A 25,030-nucleotide genomic window follows, 5' to 3' on the forward strand; every position below is an offset into this window, starting at 1 on the left:
AACGTCTTTCCGAAAAAAAACTTTCAGTAGATAAAAACTCCATGAAACTGTTTTAAAACTGTGTTTTGTGAAAGTGACATAATCTAGAACCTTTATTAGAGTTTGTGCCATTGTGAAGACTGTAGTGTAGTCAAACCCTCTCAGCTTCCTTTTCATCCGCGTTAAATTCAAAATGGCGTCTAACTATATATCGGGTGTTTCCTCTGAGGAGGCAGACAGTGCCTCATCAAAAAAATAGGATGAGAAAATAATCCATATTACATATAAAACAACACAAATATTACAAATTATGACATTAAAAAGAGTGCAAGTCACTCGTATTTCTTAAAGGTGCCCTACAATCAAAAATTTAATTTACCTTGGCATAGTTTAATAACAAGAGTTCAGTACATGGAAATGACATACAGTGAGTCTCAAACACCATTGTTTCCTCCTTATGTAAATCTCATTTGTTTAAAAGACCTCCAAAGAACAGGCGAATCTCAACATAACATCGCAAGGAAAACAGCGAAAAATGGCAGATGGAGCAATAATAACTGACATGATCCATGATAACATGATATTTTTAGTGATGTTTGTAAATTGTCTTTCTAAAAGTTTCATTAGCATGTTGCTAATGTACTGTTAAATGTGGTTAAAGGTACCATCGTTTATTACTGTATTCATGGAGACGAGAGCCGTCGTTATTTTCATAATTAAACACTTGCAGTCTGTATAATTCATAAACACAACTTCATTCTTTATAAATCTCTCCAACAGTGTGTAATGTTAGCTTTAGCCATGGAGCACTATCAAACTCATTCAGAATCAAATGTCCAAATAAATACTATACTTAACAGTTACATGATCCGACATGCAAGAGTCATGCCTCCCTTTCCACTCATAGAAAACCATTAGAGTCTAACTAATATATATAATTATTTAGACACCATTTTGAATTTAATGCGGATGAAAACGAATATATATATATATATATATATATATATATATATATATAATAGTAGGCTATTTTATGACAATATAACTAATAGTAGTTTTTTTATATCTATCTATATATATATATATATATATATATATATATATATATATATATATATATATATATATATATATATATTACCATTGATTTAAACAAAAGTAGTTTTTATTTTTTTAAACAACAAGCTTCATGGAGCTGCAAAACAACAAAGCATGAAAAATTACACTTGCAATAACCCAGAAATCCAAACAAAACAAATAACTTTTAAGATGTTTTGTTTTCCAGTAGGGCCAGTGTAATTTTTCATGCATTGTGGTTTTATAGCTTCAAGTAGTTTAAAAACAATTTTTGCTGGTTTAGTGCAAGATGTGTTTTTTTTTTTTTTTTTTTTTTTTTTTTTAAACAAAGATGCAACAAATAGTTTTGGGGGCTATATATACCAGATAAAAGTGTAATATGACATTGATCTATTAGGCTACTTATGGATGGAGGAAAGCACAGGAAGACTGCTGCCAAATTCTTTGAAGGGATGAAGCTCAGCAGAGGCGGAGTCTGAACTACTGCACATTTATATAAAATGTGGAGTCAGGGCTCATGTAATTCCTTCAGTGCCCTTTCAGCAGCACAATCACACTTGAAGACTAAATTGGAAAGCTTGCTGAAACCTTCTCCAGTCCGTTACAGGTAGGTGTTAGAAGCATAGTGCTTCATTTAAGACTTATCTATTTATTTTTAAAAATTGAAATAGACATTCTTTCATTTGCTTTTAATGTATAAAAAGACATTCTTCTGTTGCCAACATAATTTACTGGAAATTAAGTTTGTTGCATTTGCAAGACTCTTGTGGTGGACAAACTAATTGTATGAAAAATGTTTTCCCCTGGCACTTGTTCCCTTGTCAAGAACATCTGTGGACTTCCTTTGCTTTTAAATTACCGTCCAAGTTAATTGGGGTCTCCCACAATTTCACTAACCACTAGTTGTTTTTAGCATGAGCTGATCCAGCTTTTGGATCTTTCTAATGAGTTTTTTTTTGTGTGTGTTGCATTTAATGGCCAACTTTTTTTTAGTACACCTGCATAACACACTACTTTAAAATAATTTCTGCTATTTTTAAAGGGGAGACTGGGTCTAGTTATCACATCCTTTACTCCAGTGAATATTTCGGGTATGGTGCAGTATAGGCACAAACCTTAAACTCTTTGCTGCAAAAATGCTTTTAAACATTTCTACTGTTATATCCCAGGAAAATAGATGCATTTCACACTTTGACCAGTAGCGAGGGATAAAATTTAATAATAATACTAATAATAATTTTAGCAGAAAAAATCTTTTTTTTTTTCATTTTATTAATAATAATAATATTTATTATTATTATTTGTTATTTATTATGTTATTTCCCAGGAAAATAGATACTATACACACACTGACCAATAGTGAGGCATGTTCTTACGCTGTATGGGGTAAGTTGTCACAACTGAACCTGCCATTAAGCAGCCTCTTATAGGTTTTAAACAGTTAAAAAAAAAAAAAAAAAAGATGAAAAACAAGAAAAATATAAAAGATAACTTACAAAAATATACATTTATATTTTCATAATTATATGTAAACAATTATTTTAATAATTTTTGACCAAAATATACTAAAATTAAATTTGTAATTTTAGTAAAATATGATGAAAAACAAGAAAAATATTAAAGCTGCAAGCAGCGATGAAAGGGCCCTCGCACCCGGGGGTGCGAGGGCCCTTTATGAGGAGTTAATCACAGTGTAAAACATGTCATTTCCTGTTGCCTGCAGGTGGTGCTATGATTGTAACTGAATATTGTTATGAAGATGTCCTCAGGCCAGGACTCTAAAAAAACATGTGAAGTTTGGAGCAGATCGGACATTGTATGCCCGAGTTACAACAACTTCCTGTTTCATGGCGAAACATCGAACTTTGCCAGGCCACCACGGACACGCCTTTCAGTGAAAACTCTAGATCTTTGCAATTTAACATCTCAAAGGCCTTTAGATTAGACTGACCAAATATGATGTTGATCTGATTAAAGCTCTAGGAGGAGTTCGTTAAAGTACAACATCTGGAAATGGCAAAAACTGCCCAAATTTTGCAAAGAAAATTCAAAATATCTGACTTCCTGTTGGTTTTCAGATTTCACTCCAAGATACTTTTTTGTAGGTATTGGGCTGTTAGATGTGTCTACCAAATTTCATACCTGTACGTGAAATGTAGTGTCAGGGGCACTTCGTTGAAATTTTTTAGGTGGCGCTATCGAGCCATTTTGCCACACTTAATTCTGAAACCCACATCAGACGTAAATTTTCACCACTTCTGACGTATCTGCAAAGTTTCATGAGTTTTCGAGTATGTTTTGGCCCTCAAAAAAGTGATTCACCTTACATGGCGAAACATCAGAACCATGGACACGCCCTTCAACGAAAACTCAAGATCTTTGCAATTTAATATCTCAAAGGCCTTTAGATTAGACTGGCCATATATGATGTTGATCTGGTTTAATCTCTATGAGGAGTTAATCACAGTGTAAAACATGTCATTTCCTGTTGCCCCCAGGTGGCGCTATGACTGTAACTGAATATTGTCATATAGATGTCTTCAGGTCAGGACTCTAATAAAACATGTGAAGTTTGGGGCAGATCAGACATTGTATGCCCGAGTTACAACAACTTCCTGTTTCATGGCGAAACATCGAACTTTGCCAGGCCGCCACGAACACGCCATTCGGTGAAAACTCTAGATCTTCGCAATTTAACATCTCAAAGGCCTCTAGATTTAGATTTTAGATTAGATCTGATTAAAGCTCTAGGAGGAGTTTGTTAAAGTACAACGTCTGGAAATGGCAAAAACTGCCAACATTTTGTAGAGAAAATTCAAAATATCTCACTTCCTGTTAGGTTTACAAACTTTGCACCCAGGGGCTTTTTTGTAGGTATTGGGCTGTTACATCTGTCTACCGAATTTCATAACTGTACGTGAAACGTAGCACGAAGGGCGCTTAATTGAAATTTTGTAGTTGGCGCTATCGAGCCATTTTGCCACCCCTAATTCTGAAACCCACATTTTCACTACTTCTGACGCGTGTGCAAAGTTTCATGAGTTTTTGAGAACGTTTAGGCCCTCAAAAATGCGATTCATTTTGGAGAAGAATAATTGGCTGAGCAATTCCAATAGGGTCCTCACAACATCGGTGCTCGGGCCCTAATAAAAGATAACATACAAAAATATAAATTTATATTTTCATAATTATATTTAAACAATTATTTTAATAAATGTACTAATACATTTAGCCCAAAATATTTATTTTAAAATATGAAATATATACATAAACATAATAATGGCAATTAACACCCCCCCCCCCCCCCCCAAAAAAAATAAAAATAAATAAATAAAATTTACATTACATTAATTGAATTCATATACACAATTAAAAATGTTGACAAAAAATATTTCATGGTGAATTCATGTGATGCAACTGAACTGTTAAACAGACAGTTTAAGATTGAGTAAATAAACCATTTCAGATTTTTTTTTTTTTTTTTTTTGGTGTCTCAGTATTATATCCCACAGTGCAGATCTGGTGACAGATGAAGCAGTGTGTGGAATGCACAGCGTCCGTGTGTGTGTTTTGTGCAGCTGAACAGAATCTGGAGGCAATTCAACACAGAGTGATAACGGGGCCTTGGCACAGGCAGCGGGCAGGATGTTAGGAGTACTGCCCTATGCTTCCGGAGTGGGATGGGATCAGGCTTGGGAATGCTGCTGGCCCTCTGTGCCCAGACTCAGGGGGGAAATCAGAGAGCAAGGGATGCTGGGTCAGCAGGGGCCCATCAAGGATCAGGTAGATTCACTTTGCTCAAAGGAATCATCCAACAACATGGAAAGAAATATGGATATTCAAACTAGTTGCTTTGGTTGGCAGAAATTCCAGTTTGAATATTTAAAACTAATAAGAACATTTAAAAATCACAATCACCCTGTCGAAACCTCCTTAATCCTGACATTGGTTTTAAGTGAATTGGACATGAACCAGACTATGCACTCAATGAAATCTATAGTTATTTCAGTTGTGTTAGAAGTTTGATTTGGACCTTTAGCACCATTTGTATAGTTAAATATATATAACGAGACACAATCCCTTGGAAAGCTCATTTAATACACAGTTCATTGCTGCCAGATGTTGAAAAGCAGGTAATCTGAAGACAAATTTTTCTATAGTGCTGCCTTGAAATATTGTTTGGGATGGAATTATACATATATATTGGAGCTGGAGTGTACCACTTAACCAAAGATGATGGACAATTGGCACATGTAGCATTCCCAAGGTGTGAGGTCAGAGTAAGACGAAGCTGAACTTTCTTAGGGTAGGTCCATCAAGAATATGTATGGGGAAGTTTGCAGCTGTTTTGTGCGCGAGGCCGAAATCCCAAATTCTGTTTTGAGGTTTAGTCCTTGAATGTGTTCCATCGCAACATACTGTTTATCATACGTTATCCAGGAGTCTAGCTGTGGAAAAGCTTCGACACTAGAGCGCGCGTGTGCCAAGTCAGGTCTTTTCCTTACATGGTATAAGCCACTAGGCATGAGACCATCTCCTTCCTGACTCATGTGGATCTGTCTGGCCATGATCAATGTCTTGTTGCCCAGGAAATTTGGAATGTGTTTGACTGCAGTTAAGGTTCCTTTTCGAGCATCTCAGTGTTCTGTAGTCCACCTCCTTTGCGCTCTCAAGACCAATTTGTAAACTTTACTTGGAAAATTTTTGACATAGTTAAAAGTGGGATCATTTTTACCCTTTTTGGGTTGTTTTGCTAAATAAAGAAATGGAATAAATATTATTGCTCACCATTCTTGGTCATAGTCAGCCACAATAGCGCATTGAAACGCTAAAGCTGCTTTAATATTTATTTCAATATGGCATGCCAGAAATTATTTTTAGTCATATGTGCACTCAAAAAACTTTTCACTTTTTTGCACTTTTTTCACCTTGTAGATGTTAAATTAAAGTAATTTATGTGATAGACCCTTGCCTTGGTCTAATTGTACGTCTTTCATTGTGCGGACAATTTCGTTTTTTTGGTTGATCAAACTTTTCTTGATTTACACACCTGAGAACGGACTGGTTATCTTTTGGAGTGCATACAATATAAAATTTTTACATATGTGCACTCAAAAAATATTTAGGCCTAAAGTTTGAATTGCATATAAAATTTCCAACCATTTGGATTACTAACTAATAAACTTAATGTGATGCATATTTGTCAGCCATTCATAAATTAAACAGGTTGGATTTCTGGAATAGTACTAATAAACTGAATGTATTTAAAATACACAATAACCAGGTTTATATATTTATCATTAATAAATCCAACATGTTTCAGTGTCATACATTTTATCTATCAGGGGTCTGAGGATTTTTGAGACCCTGGAGAAGTTTTGACATGCCCTGACATTTGTGCTTTTTTCAGTTGTTCATAAACATATTAATGGAATTAAGTCATTACACTGTATTCAGCACAAACTAGGTTACCATAATATGTGCAGAACATGTATGTACATGTTTGTGTTTTTGAAGGAATAACGTTTATGCATGGTTATTGAAAAAACAAAAAACTTAAGTCACTGAAATAAAGCCAAAAAATATATATTAAATCGTTGTTCACAAGACTTCTGGGTATTTGAGGTTGTAGACTAGAGTTTTTGCAAAATGAGGTAAAAATTATGCTGCCTGCTTGTTCATATAAAACAACAGAGAGATTTAAATTTTCTAAAACATCTTTGGTCAAGAAACACAGTATGCGTGCAGGCGTGAATCCTCATGTATAATGGGTGATTCTCACCTGAGAAGAAAAAAGAATCACATAATAATGACCTGAAATGACTTGCATATTAATGAGGCCTTTCAGTCAGGTAGGCTGTGAAAAAACCCTCTTTGATCATGTCTAAAATCTCATCATGGTGTAAATCAAACATACAGAAAAAACAGCAATACTGTGAAATATTATTACAATTTAAAATAATGGTATTCTATTATATTCTTTAAAATATAATGTATTTCTGTGATGCAAAGTGTCTGAACAATTATGTTACCTCTATGGCATTTCATATAGGCTTTTAGCTTAAAAGCATGCACATTTGGAGAAATATTGATGGATTCTCATATGTTTGTCAATTTTCTATACAGAAGAATAATATTTATTCAGGATTTATTGTCATTACTATGAGCGCGGGATACTGTGTTTTCAATTCATACTTGCAGCCGGAGGGCGCTCTGTACACCTTTAGTCCACAAATGCCTGAGCACTAAAGAAGAATAGGCAATCCAGGAACTAACCAAACTAACAGAGGACAGAGATAGCTAACTATGGCTTTTCAAAACACTTTTCAAGACAATAAATACACGATTGAGACGATGTATGCATGTATTGACTGAATTTGCGTCTGAATAGCGCTGGCTCCGTGGGCGTGGCCGCATTAGCGGATAATAAGCTGAATCAAGGACTTCTGACATGGCTCTCTTTTCATACAGATTACATAAACACAGAATATTTGTTTTCGATTTGACTTACACAATTTAAAACCTGACATTTCAACGTTTCTTTACACACAAGTCAAATTTTTTTGTGATTAGTATTCACTAAGTTACAGTTAATTTTCTGAGAACTATCAGATTGGAGTTCATTCAGAGGGAGACGAGAGATCACGCATCATGTTAGTTTTCTTTATTTTACAAAAAGCACAACATTTTGTTGTTACTCTGGGTGTACACAAATAAAAGAAAATATTCCACAGATTAAAATGGTGTATAACTCTTAATTGTATGTGCAACATTGACAGAGTATTTTGAGTCTCTTTCACACTGGTTAGAAAAAAAATGCGGTGATCACGCCGGCGTGACCGCCGACCCGAGGGATGGGCTAGCCATATTTTAATATTACATATTTAGGGGCTATATGTAGAATTCAGAAACTCTTGTTATAAAGCGACACCGGTGGCCGCTAAGTGAACTGCAGCCAGCAACTTATTGCTCGTGCTCGTGCACACATAATGTACAAGTATGGATCCCCTAAAGCTACACTCTAAAAACTAATTCAGGGGACCTTTAGCCATTACTTATTGTTGTGAAATAAAAAATCAAGTTCTGAAATGCTGTTAGACTTTTTACTTGTAATCGTTATTTTATTGAGCTTGGTGATGACGATCTGATGACGTGTAAACGTGTTTTATTGTTTTGAGTTGTATGAACACTTCTAATTTAGACGAACTTAAGTTAAGTGAAACTGGGCTGGGATTTATATTTCCCATCATGCTTTGCCCATGGCACTTGAAAGAGAGAGTAAATGCTAAAATGAAGTGTTATATAATGTTTTTTGCACAAGATTAATGGTAAGGGAGATTTAGCAGTAATTAGTGTTTTGTTATGCTAATTTAGAAGAGTTTCTGTTAATGTGGGTTTTTGGAGATTTACCATCATGGTGACAAGCGGTGCTTGGTAAGTTACAAATGTTACAGATGCATTTTATTGTGTCCAAAATGCGTCTTCACCTTACTTAAAACATTATGTTGGATCAACTTAAATAGTTGCATTCATGTTGACAATTATTAAGTTATATGTTACTTAGAAATGTGTTTTTATTGTGGCAAAAAAACGTCTTCACCTTACTTAAACCATTATGTTTGATCAACTTAAAAGTTGCATTCATGTTGACAATTATTAAGTTCATGTTACTTAGAAATGTGTTTATATTGTGGCAAAAAAACGTCTTCACCTTACTTAAACCATTATGTTGGATCAACTCAAAATATTGCTTTGAATTTATGTAATTCTCCCAATTGGCTTAAGTTAAAAATTCTAGTGGAAAACGTTAACATATTTTGTTTTTGTTGAACCAATGTTTTATTTTTTAGAGTGTAGATGGTGATGGAAAAAATATGAGATGAGAGGAAAAATTTCAACATTTTTGTGTTCTTTGCAAGCGAATGCAAATTTTCCTGGGGGAACGCAAATATTTGCAAGAGAACGCAAAATAATTGACAAATAATTTTGTCACTGACAATAATTAAAAAGCGATGAATACATGAAAATTCAGCCCATTTAACCATGGTCATAATAGTTAATAAATAAACCATGCCATAATTTTTGAGTGCAGAAATCTTACCCGTTTAATTTACGTATGACTGAAAAATATGCATCACATTAAGTTTATTAGTTTGTTTATATTAAAACTGTAATACAAATGGAAAAGGACATTTTATATGAAATTCAAATGAATAAATCTTAAATTTTGAGCGTAGGAAGCACAGATCTGATTATAATCAAAAACATTCTTATTTGACTCACGCAGCTTGAGGGGGTCTGCTGGAATGCATTAAATAGACAGAAGTCTGCAAATGCTTCCTCTTTGCATGTTAGTGAGAGTTTAAGGGAAGGAACTTTGAGAGCCCAAATGCTTGCAATATTTTGAAAGAAGAGTTTCAAAAGTTTTTCGATTGATTGGTAACAGCTTTATATAGTGTCTTATTATTCTAATTAGTTATTGAAAAGACATTAGTTAAAAAAAATTAGTTAAAAAAAAAGACATTTCTCAGGCAGTAAATGTGGATCTTTCAGATGAATTTGAGGAGTGCTAGTGTGGTCTTGTCTTGGTCTCGACACACACTGGTCTTGGTCTCGACTCTCGGTTTAGGTGGTCTTGACTACAATACTAATTTCTAGAGGCTAAAATGTTGTAGCCCTTGGCATAGAACTAGTAAAAGATATATGGTGGGGTTATTCTGAAACAGAAGGTTTTCTGTTCTACAAGGGACACAGGTGCAGCTACCCTTAATTCAGGAGGAAATGGGCAGGCGAGAGAGAGAATGACTCATTTATGATCATTTCGATGATCGAGACCCTACAGTTTAGGACTCTGAGGACAGTTTGTGCTCCAGTGCCCTAGGGGTACACTAAGTAATGCCATTTCCCCAAAATCTCAATGTGGTGTACAGAAATCAGAGGCAGAAGGGTGACAGAGGGCAAAACTACTGCATGTGGCCTATTTAAGACATCAAGAGTCATGACTAATCACTGCTAACCAGGTGTGTTTGTTGTTTCTGTTCATTTTAAAGGACCAGGATATCATAGAGAAGTAGTCTTTGATCATAGGCATGTATTTCTCAACTTACTTTGTTATGATATTAGCAATCATGCATTACTGCAGCTATTCAAACTCATAAAACAGTGTTGATTTAATTATCTTGATAGCTCCAGGAGTTGCTTGATATATTAGTTGGGGAATAAAAGCTTACATGAGCTAAATGCTAAATGAGACTAACAAGCTGCAACATTAGTTGTGCTTGCTATTGCACTGAACATATGAACCACTGTACACAAAAAGCAATGAAAGACAAGCATGTCTTTGTGCTGGATGTGGTATACACTAGTTATTTATAGATAATCTTGCACTCTAAACTGAAGCCCATGTTAGTCTCACAGGATAAGCATCTTTAACCATGTTTGGTTAAGCAATGCCTCACCCGTGAGCAGCAACTCCATCCTGTTACACGTCATGGCACAAAAGCCTTCACATATTTATCTGGTCTGAGTTTTACGATGCTATGATTCAGCACACCTCTGGTTGGGGTTCCCCTGATCTGTGCATCTGGAGATTGGTGTGACGGCAGTAGAGGAGTGAATGGAGAGTGCCTGATTCACTGCATGCCAGTGTACAGCTGCTTCTACTGCTAAGGGCATGTTGTTCTTGATGTGATTTGAGGTTTTGGTGTAATTGCCAGCACTATTGCTAATTACACATCAAAAAGAGGGGTTTAAGAATAACATAACATCTTGCTGCCTCCTTTGATGGTGTTTAATAAAATGACAGACATGCCATAAATTAATTCTTTCATCAGCTTTCAGAAGTTGTCCAAATAAGCTGTAGATGAGCAACTGATCTTTTATTGTGGTTTATTGTTTGACTTAAGTGGGTGCGTTGGCAGGAAGAGTGAGTGGGATGATTCAAGACTTGAACCCATGTCACCCATATTAGCACCACAGCTCAACATATTGGAGCATATACAACCTTTAAAGGGTTAGTTCACCCAAAAATTAAATTTCTGTCATTAATTACTCGCCCTCATGTTGTTCTACACTTGTAAGACCTTTGTTCATCTTCAGAACACAAATTAAGATATTTTTGTTGAAATCCGAGAGGTATAGGACTCATCCATAGACAGCAATATACACAATATCAACACTTTCAAGGCCCAGTAAAGACATCGTTAAAACAGTCGACGTGACTGCAGTGGTTCAACCTTAATGTTATGAAACGACGAGAATACTTTTTGTGCACAAAAACAAAACGAAAATAACGACTTTATTTAACAATATCATCTCTTCTGTGCCATTCTCATACGTTGTTTACATTCAGCGCTTCCAGGTTCTACGTCAGAATGCCGACTCATTATTGGCCACACGCATGCATAGTGCTGCTCACGTGATCAGCTTTGGCCAATACTGAGCTGGCATTCGGACGTAAACACGGAAGCCTTCACTGTGCTTATTGCGTCACCAGCATAAGGATAATGACAGGGAAGAGAAGAGATTGTTGAATAAAGTCGTTATTTTTGTTTTGTTTTTTTGCACAAAAAGTCGCTTCATAACAGTAAGGTTGAACCACTGCAGTCACGTCGACTGTTTTAACAATGTCTTTAATACCTTTCTGGGCCTTGAAAGTGGTGATTATATTGCTGTCTATGGACGAGTCATATACCCCTCGGATTTCATCTAAAATATCTTAATATTTGTTTCGAAGATGAACGAAGGTCTTACAGGTGTCTAACAACCCGAGGGTGAGTAATTGATGACAGAAATTTCATTTTTGGGTGAACTAATTCTTTAAAGGTGCCCTAGAATCAAAAATTGAATTTATCTCGGCATAGTTAAATAACAAGAGTTCAGTACATGGAAATGACATACAGTGAGTCTCAAACTCCATTGTTTCCTCCTTCTTATATAAATCTCATTTGTTTAAACGACCTCCGAAGAACAGGCAAATCTCAACATAACTCCTACTGTTACGTAACAGTCGGGGTATACGCTCCATATATTTGCATATGTCAGCTCATGTTCAAGGCATTACACAAGGGCAGCCAGTATTAACGTCTGGATCTGTGCACAGCTGAATCAACAGACTAGGTAAGCAAGCAAGAACAATAGCGAAAAATGGCAGATGGAGCAATAATAACTGACATGATCCATGATATCATGATATTTTTAGTGATATTTGGAAATTTCTAAATGTTTCGTTAGCATGTTGCTAATGTACTGTTAAATGTGGTTAAAGTTACCATCGTTTCTTACTGTATTCACAGAGACAAGAGCCGTCGCTATTTTCATTATTAAACACTGTATAATTCATAAACACAACTTCATTCTTTATAAATCTCTCCAACAGTGTAGCGTTAGCCTATTAGCCACGGAGCACAGCCTCAAACTCATTCAGAATCAAATGTAAACATCCAAATAAATACTGTACTTACACGATTAGACATGCTGCATGACGAACACTTTGTAAAGATCCATTTTGAGGGTTATATTAGCTGTGTGAACTTTGTTTATGGTGTTTAAGGCAAGCGCGAGCTCTTGGGCCGTGGAGCACCAGATTTAAAGGGGCCGCGTACCCTGAATCGGTGCATTTATAATGATAGGCAGTTAAAAAAAAGTAATTAAAAAAAAACTATGGGGTATTTTGAGCTGAAACTTCACAGACACATTCAGGGGACACTTAAGACTTATATTACATCTTTTGAAAACATGTTCTTCAGCACCTTTAAGCGATGGCTCCAACACAAGCTAGGCTTTATATAACAAATAAGTAAGAGGTATTGTACAGTAAATAAAATAAAAACTAAAATAATAAATAAATAAAATAAAATGATCAACCTAATGGGGAAGTAAAGTCCATTTAAAACTGTACTATATTTTTCACAGTATCAGCATTTCTTTACATGAAAATATATAGCTGCCTTCTATATTATTATATATATTGAGGTCTGTGGTATCAAAAAGTTTTTTTTTTTATTTTTTAAAAAAAAAGCATTATCCTACTTAAAGGCACAATATGTACATTTTCGCCACTAGAGGTCACTTATTCAAAACAAAGGCATAGCTTTATAATGCCTTGATTTTGCGGAATCATGGGAGGTGTTGTCTTCATGTCTACAGCTGGCGGAAAAGAATCAGGACTCGGTCAGAATCCTGGTTAAAATTACTTATTTCTCTGGATTTAAACATTCTTGGAAACATTTGGGATAATGTAAGTACACAAGTCAACAAAATATATAACATCGTTCTAGTGGTTTTTGGATATTTTAATCCAAAAATCTTACATGTTGTGCCTTTAAAAAATACTTGACTTGAAATTATTTTATTATATGAGAAGAAAGAGACTGCATAGTGATGGAAGAGAGATGAAACTATAGCACAGGTATGTGGTAAATCCTAAAGTAATAATCTCATGCACTATAGCTACAGGTATAAATAAGTGAATAAATCAAAAGGAAAGCAGGTACTCTATCAGTGACTACAAAATTGTTTTAGCATCTTGCACAGCTCTCGTTGGTTTTGGCTAGGATGTAGATCCCACCCTGATGTGTATTCTGGCTCCACACATTTGTCCTGTCCGCACATAATAAAGCTTTATAGAAAACCCACAAGACAGCTCGTTATGTCATTGTAAACGGCTTCACCCAGCCTTACCTGGGTGGTTGCTCCGGCTCCTAAATGCTGACTTCCTGACACACAGGCTTCCATTACGGGTTTAAGATACGGTATATAAATCTTTTTAATGCATTTGGACATCATTGTCAGTCTGTACTGTAAAAGTTCTAGAGAGATTCATTTCATAAGCTATTTTTTTCATCTGTTTGCACTTTAGAGCAAAAGCATTATGTTGGTCATAGTAGAGTCTATACTGCATTCAAACTGAGAATGAAAGAATGAAAACCATGAAGAGGGCAAATTGCCCAGGACCTGGAATCAGTCACAGATGTGTAAATTAGAATATGTTCTCCGTCTCTGTCATGTGGAAATGATTTGTGGACTCAACGATACCTTGTGGTAGGAAGACTGGACAGCGAAAGGGAGTCTGGGAAATGTGAAACATGCCCACTGTACCCAAAAGCGGTCTGTAACTTCTGTAGGTTTCTGTCACTTCATTGGTTTCAACCCACTTTCTGTTGCTACACTGTCGGTAGTATGTAAATAAACAATGTTTAGTCATTCTCTGTGTTCACTGGATTGAGAAATTCATATATATTTTACAGACTTTTGACAGCTCCAGAGCTTTGGTGAAAACTATAGATATACTTTTTCATACTTTACTGCATTTTTGTATCCCCACCCACAGACAGTTGGATCGACAGAGGGTTATTAACAACGGTTAATGTAAGGGTAGGCTTATCACTGAAAATTGTATTATACTTTGTCTACAATTTAAATAACATTATGGTGACCAAGTAGACGAAGTTATAAAATATATCTTTAATATATCTTTCTTTACTTTGTAAAATTAAAGATTGTGTTCGTTGTCATCTCATTTTTCAAAATATCCATCATAGCTTTGCAGCCTTTAGCCACTGCCTCCAACATGCTGGATCCTTCACTGGAAAGCGAAAGTAACTCACTCCCGCTAAAGGTTTACTCTTTGAATTCTGGTACCTGAGAACAATACAAGTCGACACTATTATAACTAAAAGTTTGCTAAGAAGTATTTCCCTCTAAAGCAAGGCGTATCCATAGTAGACTGGTGGGAGTGGCCTTGGACGGCAATATGCCCAGTGCATTATGGTTGTTGAAGTTTTTTCCTACCTATTTGGCAAAAGGGAAGACAACAGCCTTTTTTCTCTCGGTTTTCTCCGATTTCAATTTATTTCCGCCTTTCTAATGCATAACCAGCAAAGTTTTATTGAAAGCCTATTTAAGATGAAGTATTCCTTTAAGATCAACAGAAAGGAGAAAAGGGGTCTAAGAAAATGCCTTCTGCTTTTATTAACCTGTATACCAGCTATTTTGCATTTGGAAAATTCTTGAATTCTTCAGTGTCTCCAATTGTTCCTCCTGACGTTTTGTCCTAACATACAGAAATATATTTTCAAAAATATATTACATTAAATATTCTTCTTCTACAGAGCTACAGAGATGCAGTAGGGGTTCAAACATTTCAGACAAGAATTTTTCATCAAAACTGATAAATAAACAGTGTAAATAAAGAAGTTTTCGTTATAGAATATGATATTATAAAATATTAATTTAACACTAATACATTTAAATTTATTCATATATAAATAAAATTAAACACTTTTGTTCAGATTTTGTTTGATTTAATGAAAGCTAATATTAAAAGTTATTATTTTGTAAACTAAAGAAATATAATATTAATAAATGAATATAACCTTTTCACTCACATTGTTATGCTGGTTATTTAAATTGTTCTTACATTGACCCCACTTAATGAAATATTTTCCTAAACGAAAGATTTCAGGGACCCAACCTAAATTTCTGCAAACTCATGTATAAAATTTTCACCACTTAAGTTTGGCCTTAAAATGGCACTTTAAATTGACTTATATGGACCAATTCTTGTCCACCTTTATTAGCACAAATTTTATTTGTAAAACTGACAAAAGTGTTGAAAAATTGTTTGCATTTGATGAATGCTGTGAGAAGTGTTCAATTGAAATTCGATCAATTCACTAATTTGCCACTGGGGTCACCAAAACTTTCTCACATCAAGTTATTCAAAAAGCCCAATGCAAATATAGGAAATTGCATACATATTGTCTTACGCGTAGGTGCAATACATCAACCCAGTGGTCAAAGCACCCCAGCCTTCTGTTGACAGATGTGACAGGTTGTAGGCAGGGGTTAAGAGGGTTCAGGAAAGCCGTATGCGTCTATCACCCAGAGAGCCCTCACATGAGGTCACTATTATAGGACCTTTTCAGTTTATGCACATATGGAGACTCTTTGGACTGGTGCAAAATCCTTGTTCCTCTACTTCTGGAGGAGAGCCAAACCAAACATGCCTGCAGCTCCGGTGGAAGCAGCCGTCCAACAAGTCCACTCACCTCTAGCCTGCTGGGCGGTTTCTGTCTGGCCCAGCACTCCACACATGTGATATGAAGAGAAGAACACAGAACAGGCTTTGTGACACCATCAACCTAATTGTTCCCACATCGATGCAAAGGTATTATAATATAAAATGGAAACCGGTGTCTTACAGAGAGACGACTTTAAAATCCTTAACAGATTTATCCAAGCAGGTTCCCCGTCACAGATGTTGAAGTGCTCTCTAACCAACCTGAACCCCACTGTATTAAAATTCAACGGCTTTAACACTATGGAGTGAGTGAGACCTTAAAAATAAAATGAAGGAATAAGTTATCAATTTTAATTCATGTTTTAAAATGCAATTCCATTATTTTATAACATGCGCGAGTTGGGCCCTAAACACTCATGGTCTTCCTTCGAGTCTGCACTTTCATGACGTAACGCCGCTTGGACTGTCGGGAAGAAGTCTGTTGCAGAGACCGCTTCAGTGCGGGCTCGGCAAAAGCGTGCATTGAGGGTGCGTGTTGACCGTAAAGGGGATCGCAAACACCTTTCTGAAACCTAAAATGACAAATGGAACACCCTATGGTCTCATGGATCTAACGGATACACGCACACGGCAGCCATTGTAAGTCCACAAGACCGTAATTGCATATGAATCTGCCATTTGGGACAGGGCCTTCATATGCACTTTTGGTCTTGAGGACTTGGGGGCATGAAAATGCAAACATTTGAAAATGGGTTTTCGAAATGTTTCAAAAAGTTTTTGAAAACTATGCCGTTATCGTCTCTGTGTAAACTACAAAACGCAATTTTGTGAAAACGGTGACATCATACGCATGCGTATTACATATTCAGTCTGTGGGACCTATCGTACACCCGACGCAATGCGACGCCATGTGCAACGCAAGTGTTTTTTGCTAGTTTCAGCCTGACGCAGTTATCATTTTCACGTCCTGCGCCACATTGTTTAAACAGCAAATGAAAACGAGGTCTGAAAACGAGGTGTGTTCAGGCACATTGTTGGCGCATTAATATATTAAAGCAAGTGAAATAGTGCCGTTGACCAACTGAAACCTGGTCTGAAGACAATGGCGCAATTTTTTTTTTGTTGTTATTTAAAGAGCACGTTAATAATATGCGCCTATAGGCGGGTGCACAACACGTGTACACTCTGCTTATTACATACACAGGAACGCGCAGCAGCACACAAACATGCCAAATATTAAAAATAAAAAGATTACAATGTAAACGATTATTATTGTGTGCATAAAGATAAAAAATACTAGGAATCCAGCTTGTCCCGTAGATGGTCTGCTCGTACGCTTTAACCTCGCACAAGAGCAAATCCAATTCCTCGCTAAAGAAGCGTTTATTTTTTCCGCTTGCAAATTCCGCTATGTAAATATCGAATCTGCCATGGCGTGAGCGCAACTGGCTTTTAAAGGGAACAGAAGATGAGACTCTGATTGGTTTATTGCACGTTACGTCCAAAAAACACTCATTACTTATTAAGAGAATTCCACGCGCAGGTTACGCCGACCATTTTTCCTGTCCTTAAACTAGCAAAAGTGGATTCAGACACACCCTAAGCGCACTTTCACCATGCACTTTAAACCATGCATTAATATCGTTAAAATATGGCCCTGTAAGAGCGAAGTGTTTACAAAGTGAGATCGCCAACTACTGGCCTGGCAGCATAATACAGCATTTTTAGTCATTTTCGCAGATTCGGGGATAATTTTAACAATGGTGTTGTCAGTACATGGAAAAAAAAACAAAGGAAAAACTTTTCCATTTTTAGTACATCATTGTCGTGCAATCATACCCTAAAATTAGTTGAGGAAAAATACTTTGTATTTTAAAAAATCTTTATATTAATTGACTTTCTATTAATAAATTAATAAAATAAAAAAAAGTGTGTGGTCTCTCTTTACATTATGCATAGTTTAGCATTATGTGATTCATTTACAACAAAACTAAGGAAAACACAATGCCGCCTTCTCCAAAATGTTTTTTTTTTTTTTAATTTTGGGTGATTGTTGGACACGAAGGTATCCGTGGTATATGCACCCTTAATTTTCGTAAATTCTGTTTGTAGCCGATAAAGTTGTGATAAAACACTGTATTACCAAGTTATCATATATTTAATACCAACAATGAACTGTTTTTTGTTTATATGGGTGAAGGCTCTTGGGTCTTGGCAGATTGCTGTTCAGGAAACCCTTCAGGCACAATATGATTTTTGGCTTTGACTTTACTGCATCAGTTTTCATTATTTCAGGGAATGTAAGCAAATATGCACTGTTTAACTGAAATTTGCCACTTCCTTAGCTCTGTTTAGCAGCTGTTTAGCAATGTGTCGGGCAAACAATCAGAAAACATAAAAGCATGATTTGTTTGAATAAAATTCTCTCAAAAATGGCCAAAGACTAATAAATGTTATACATCGAGACAGAAAACTGTATATGAAAAAAAATTTTGATAGAAAATACAGCACATATTAGATGGCTTATAATTTATTATAAATTATGTATAAAAGATAATATTGTATGGAGAATAGAAAGTGGGAGATATTCAAATTTTAAAGGTGCCATCGAACTTTTTTTTTTTACAAGATGTAATATAAGTCTAAGGTGTCCCCTGAATGTGTCTGTGAAGTTTCAGCTCAAAATACCCCATACATTTTTTTTTTTATTCATTTTTTTAATTGCCTATTTTGGGGTATGATTAGAAATGAGCCGATTCAGGGTGCGTGGCCCTTTAAATCTGGTGCTCCACGCCCCAAGAGCTCGCGCTTGCCTTAAACAACATAAAAAAAGTTCAAACAGCTAATATAACCCTCAAAATGGATCTTTACAAAGTGTTCGTCATGCAGCATGTCTAATCGCGTAAGTATGGTATTTATTTGGATGTTTACATTGATTCTGAATGAGTTTGAGGCTATGCTCCGTGGCTAACGGCTAATGCTACACTGTTGGAGAGATTTATAAAGAATGAAGTTGTGTTTATGAATTATACAGACTGCAAGTGTTTAAAAATGAAAATAGCGACGGCTCTTGTCTCCGTGAATACAGTAATAAACAATGGTAACTTTAACCACATTTAACAGTACATTAGCAACATGCTTATGAAACATTTAGAAAGACAATTTACAAATATCACTAAAAATATCATGATATCATGAATCATGTCAGTTATTATCGCTCCATCTGTCATTTTTCGCTGTTGTTATTGCTTGCTTACCTAGTCTGATGATTCAGCTGTGCACATCCAGACGTTCTGCCCTTGTCTAATGCCTTTCATAATGTTGGGAACATGGCATATGCAAATATTGGGGGCGTACATATTAATGATCCCGACTGTTACATAACAGTCGATGTTATGTTGAGATTCGCCTGTTCTTCAGAGGTCTTTTAAACAAATGAGATTTATATAAGAAGGAGGAAACAGTGGTGTTTGAGACTCACTGTATGTCATTTCCATGTACTGAACTCTTGTTATTCAACTATGCCAAGATAAATTCATTTTTTGAATCTAAGGCACCTTTAAATATTATTTCCATTTGTAAAGAAGATTAGTGACATAGTTGAATGTGTGGCAAAGTTTGCCTTTCCTGGTAGTTGTTCCAGGGAAACTGGATCAAGAAACTGGAATGTTGTGGTCTTGGTAAGTTATAAGCCAAACAGCTGACAGAGAAAGTCTTGACTTTGAATTAGAGTGATCAGGACAGTTCAAATCTTTATACATCCCACAATGTCTGACTCTTTCTCTCTTTCAGTTTGCACCCAAAAAAGCTGTGTGAATCATCATGGATGAGGACTTTGATTTCGAGCGTCGCAGAGAGTTACGGAGACAAAAGCGAGAAGAAATGCAGCGGGAGGCAGAGAAGTAAGTTAATTGACACTCTGCCTTTACCTCTTTTTTGAAACCCTGAATTAGCTGTCAATCGATTTTATTATTACCATTCATCATTTTTAGATGATACAATAAAATTCAGATCACTGTGATCCCGATGATGAGTTTAATACTACTTTAAGCCACAGAAGTGCTGTCTGTAATACTCTGGCCAAGTTTGAGAGGCCTGTGTCTGCATGATCCAAACAACAGTGCCTCTGCTCGCCTCTCTATTCCTTATAAAGGTTGACGTGCTTGTAAATGTCTCCCTATGTTTATGGTGCTTTGTTACAGTTGATGGGTCGGTTGAGTAAATCCAGATAATATCTGATTTTAGACAGATGCACATTGGATAGACATTTTTAAGACTGTGATGGTTTCTTTCATACAAAGAATGGTTTGACTGGCAGACGGGACATGCACTTGTTAGTTCAAACCTCTAAGTTTTACCAAAAAACATAATATAAAGAAATTAGAAATGACATTTAAGAAAATAAAGCATATTTTTCTTTAATCATCATTGTTGTAATGCAAAATATTATTTTAAATCTTATTATCATTTACTATAATGAAAAAGAAATGATATATTATTTAAATGATCAATTCTTTTTTAATAATGGTACTTTGTTGTACTGCCCAATTTATGCTGATTTAAATAAAGTTGTTATAGTAATTTGTTATAGTAATTTTTGGTAATAAGGTTGCATTAGTCACCATAAACCAATAAAAATTACTTATAAAGCTTATTTATTAATCTTAGTTGCTGTTATTTTCAAAGTTTAGCAAGCGATCAAAGGTGGAGCTGTCAATCAAACAGCGCAAATTTATCAGTGACTGACTTCTGGAAAAACTCCCTTTTTAATAAACAAATCTCTTATTTACATTGTGTTTGCACTGTTAGAGCATACGTTAGTGTGCAGAAATCGAGCTGCAATGACAAGATCACTGCTTTCATGCTCTCAACAACATCTGTGATTGGCTACAATGTTGATCACTGCAACCTTTCATGTAACGGGAGTCAATCTAAATATAATGCCATAGATATAAATGTAATGCTATAATCCTCACTTTTCACCATTAGTTAACCTTGAGAGCTGTAATAGTAAAAACCTGCTAAAAGTTTTCGAGAGAGTTCCACTGTTCCATATGTAATATTAGCTATTTCATATGCAAATATGTCAGCCAATCACAGCGACACTGAAGTCTCACAGCAGACACGCCCCCTTAAAACAGACGTTCAAATCAGAGGGCTAAAATCAGGGTAGGAAAAATGCCTTTTATTTCTAAATTATGACAATTTTTGAAGTAAAAATCATAACATTATAGGTGCACCCCAGGAAATATAATAAAACAATAAAACAATGCAGTTCATGACCCCTTTAATGGACCTGAGCTAACGTAAAATAACAAGAGATGTATTTTTATTAACCAACATTAACAAAGATTAATAAATACTGTAACAAATGTATTGCTCATTGAAGTTAATGTTAGGTAATGCATTAATTAACGTTACTATTGGGACCTTATTGTAAGGTGTTACCATAATTTTCCAATGAGAATCACCTTTAAGAATTATGGCAAATCCAAAAAAAGTAAAACTTCCAGATGTGCTTAATGGTGCAATATGTAGAATTTTCTGTCCGCTAGAGGCCTATTCAAAACAATTTTGGATATTTTACTGCAAAATTCTTACATATTGCACCTTTAATGTGACAAGAAAATAATTTTACAATGCAAAAAAAAAATAAAAAAAATCATAAAATAGCCTTAATATTAAAAATATTATTTTTTAATAATAAAATTTATAATTATTTCTGAATGGTGACCTGCGAATTTTTTAAAACTGACCTACTTACTGTATCTGTGCAAGATTTCACATGTTGATGATTTCATGTTGCTTGAAGTGTATACAATGCAGATAACTAAGGAAGAGAAAAGAGAAATAGCATGCTATTGCATTCCTGGTCTTTTGTACACAATAAATGTCAATTATTCTGTATTTACATTGGGTTTGTTTAAACCAGATTAGATTTATTCATGTGTGTCTGTTTTTATACAAGCCTTCTGTGGAAATTTTTATTTCAGGAACCACTTAAATTAAACATCAACGTTCTTGTGTAATAAGAAAAGTATGGATATTTAAAATGGTCATTTAAGGCCTGCAAAACTTTTTTCTCTTCATATTAATTCTTGAAATACATAAAAAGTTTGTATTAGAATGGGTAATGTGCGCTGTGGGCTTGGCAGGCCAGGTTTGTTCAGAGTGTTTATAGTTCAAGATGACTTGGCCCACTCAAAGACTGAGAACTGCAGTTTCTCCATCCCTCTATAACTCCCACTGTCCAGAGCTCCATTTAAGGACTGATCCGCAGATGTGTACTACTGGAGATGACAGATGCTTAACTGCTCTTTGTGAGAGGTAATACTCATTCCAGAGAACAGATGACAGCATAGCGTTACACATGACTGTCAGCACATTTGATCATATTTTAGCATAGCGTGGAATGCAGATGAACAGTTTTGTATTGTTTGTGTAATTGTGGTTAATGGACGGTGTCCTTGGCAAGGCTGCGGAAGATGCTCTAATTATAACATACACCGTTAGTCTTACACTTTCCATGTTTTCTGCAATTGCAATATTTAGGGTCTAGAAGATTACAATGTTAACAGTGAGTTTTTTTCTTTTTATACAAAAGTCTTTGTGATAAATATTCAGATTAAGAAGGATAAGACTCCCTATTGATTCATTTTAATTTATTATAAATACATGAAAAAAGGAAGAGGATTAGAGCCAAGCAATAATAAAACAATAAAACCATCTCGAGATTAAAGTTGTTAAATTTTGAGAAAAAAAGTCGAAATAAAATGTTGACAATAAACTCATTAAATTACTCATTAAATCATTAAAAAAGTCGTTACGAGAACAAGTAATTACGAGAACAAATTTGTTAAATTATGAGAACAAATTCGTAATTTAACGAATTTGTTCTTGAAATTTAATGACTTTTTTCTCATAATTTAACGAATATTTTCTCGTAATTTAACGTTTTTCTCATAATTTAATGAGTTTATTCTCAACATTTTATCTCAATTTTTTTCTCGAAATTTAACGACTTTTTTCTCATAGTTTAATGACTTTATTCTCAATATTTTCTCGACTTTTTTCTCATAATTTAACGAATATTTTCTCGTAATTTAACAACGTTTGTCTCATAATTTAATGAGTTTATTCTCAACATTTTATCTCGACTTTTTTCTCAAAATTTAACAACATTTTTCTCATAATTTAACGAATTTGTTCTCGTAATTTAATGACATTTTTCTCATAATTTAATGAATTTGTTCTAGTAATTTAACAACTTTTTTCTCGTAATTTAACGAGTTTATTCTCAACATTTTATCTCGACTTTTTTCTCGAAATTTAACGACTTTTTTCTTATAATTTAACAAGTTTATTCTCAACATTTTATTTCAACTTTTTTCTCGTAATTTAAAGATTTTATTCTCAACAATTTATTTAAACTTTTTTCTTGAAATTTAACGAGTTTTTTCTCGTAATTTAAGGATTTTATTCTCAACATTTCAACTTTTTTCTCGAAATTTAACAACTTTAATCTTGAGATTGTTTTATTTTTTTATTATTGCTTGGCCCTAATCCTCTTCCGTACACTTCTTCTATGATAAGCATGTTTTTAATTTCTTAAAATTCATTTGGATATTTTTTGATAGCATAAAATCAAAAATCACAGCTGTGCTGATATCATAATGAATAAAAAAAAATGCCTCATTAAAATAATGAAAGTCTTGAAAATAAATTTAAGAATAATATTTTACTATTATTATATTTTATATATATATATGCTATATGATGCTTTTCTCATTTAACACAATAATGACTTTAAATTATCTTTTAAGGGGTAATTTCAAAAACAAATTTGATGTGCGATTAATTTGATTAATCAGCACATTGTGTAAAAAAATTTTAATCGCTTGACAGCCCTAATTATATACTTATTAAATACTTTTTACCTAGAAAAATATATTTAGAAACATTCCTTTGCTAAAAAAAATCAAAAAAATGGTTAAAACCATATAAAACAAAAAGATTTCTCCTTTTTATTATCGTAGATTCTCTTATTTGTCTTTGACCTGGTGTTCACAGCATATTAAACTATGAGAAAGTAGATTGACAAAAAATTACACATATTAAAAAAATCACTTTTAAGTTTCATCAATCTGGTCTAAAAAGGAAATCAAACCTTTGCTAAAAATCACTTTCAAATCCAGTTGATACCCAAGCCAAATCCACCACGCCTTACTTAATAAAAGCCTTTCATCTGGAGAAATGATGAATTGTGACACTTTCTCCTTTTTTGTGTGCATGTTAAACTCTGAGTGAGGGCAGTATATTTCTCTTCTGTGTAATCCTTCACTTCTGCTGCACAATGTAATATTTCAGTCTGGCCTCAGAAACTGTTCGATGCATATGTGCTGGAATGACCCAGAGAAAATCTTTATTGAGATGGATGAGTCTCAAGAAAGAAACCTCAAGGCATTTGTACCACATCCACTGGCTTTGTAGTGGAGAAAACAAACTTTATTGGAATCATATCTGGAAAAGAAATATTCTTGATGAAAATTATTGATGCTAAAGAATCTAAACTCCCCCAAATCCCAGCTGCCTGTCATGGTTTCCAGTTCAAAACAGCAACGGAGAGAACACGCATATTTATGTCAAAGGACGTGATCATGGCACTACCAATAAATCCATTGTGCTTGATTAAACAGCTCACAGATGCGTCAGCATATTTTCTGAATGTGTCTGTTTACTTCATTACCACTTCAGAACAATGCCGCCATCATAATTCTGTCCAGTTTAATTTTCAAACATCCAAGTACCAACTAGACTGTCAAAGAAATGGTATGTGGCTTCTAATTCAGTTACAGTATTCAGAATGTGAATTATAAGGATTAATTTTTCATTTACTTTGTGCCACAATGCAAACGCAGCTTTTATTGGGGCATTCCAGATTCATAATCCATA

The 25,030-nt window shown here is 34.7% G+C and overlaps 1 protein-coding gene across 2 annotated transcripts in view; it reads left to right on the plus strand.

Annotated features, from left to right (window-relative positions):
* Positions 1–1,592: 1,592 nt before the first annotated feature.
* The window catches only part of cald1b (caldesmon 1b), a 42,288-nt gene continuing 18,850 nt past the window's right edge, over positions 1,593–25,030 (plus strand). For both annotated transcript variants that reach the window (XM_067378983.1, XM_067378984.1), the window contains exons 1-2: positions 1,593–1,663; positions 19,871–19,980. In XM_067378983.1, the coding sequence (XP_067235084.1) occupies positions 19,901–19,980 (80 nt within the window). In that variant the 5' untranslated portion in view covers positions 1,593–1,663; positions 19,871–19,900. The remainder of the gene's footprint in view (positions 1,664–19,870; positions 19,981–25,030) is intronic.

The sequence above is a fragment of the Chanodichthys erythropterus genome, chromosome 24, assembly GCF_024489055.1.
Source record: "Chanodichthys erythropterus isolate Z2021 chromosome 24, ASM2448905v1, whole genome shotgun sequence".
NCBI lineage: Eukaryota > Metazoa > Chordata > Actinopteri > Cypriniformes > Xenocyprididae > Chanodichthys > Chanodichthys erythropterus.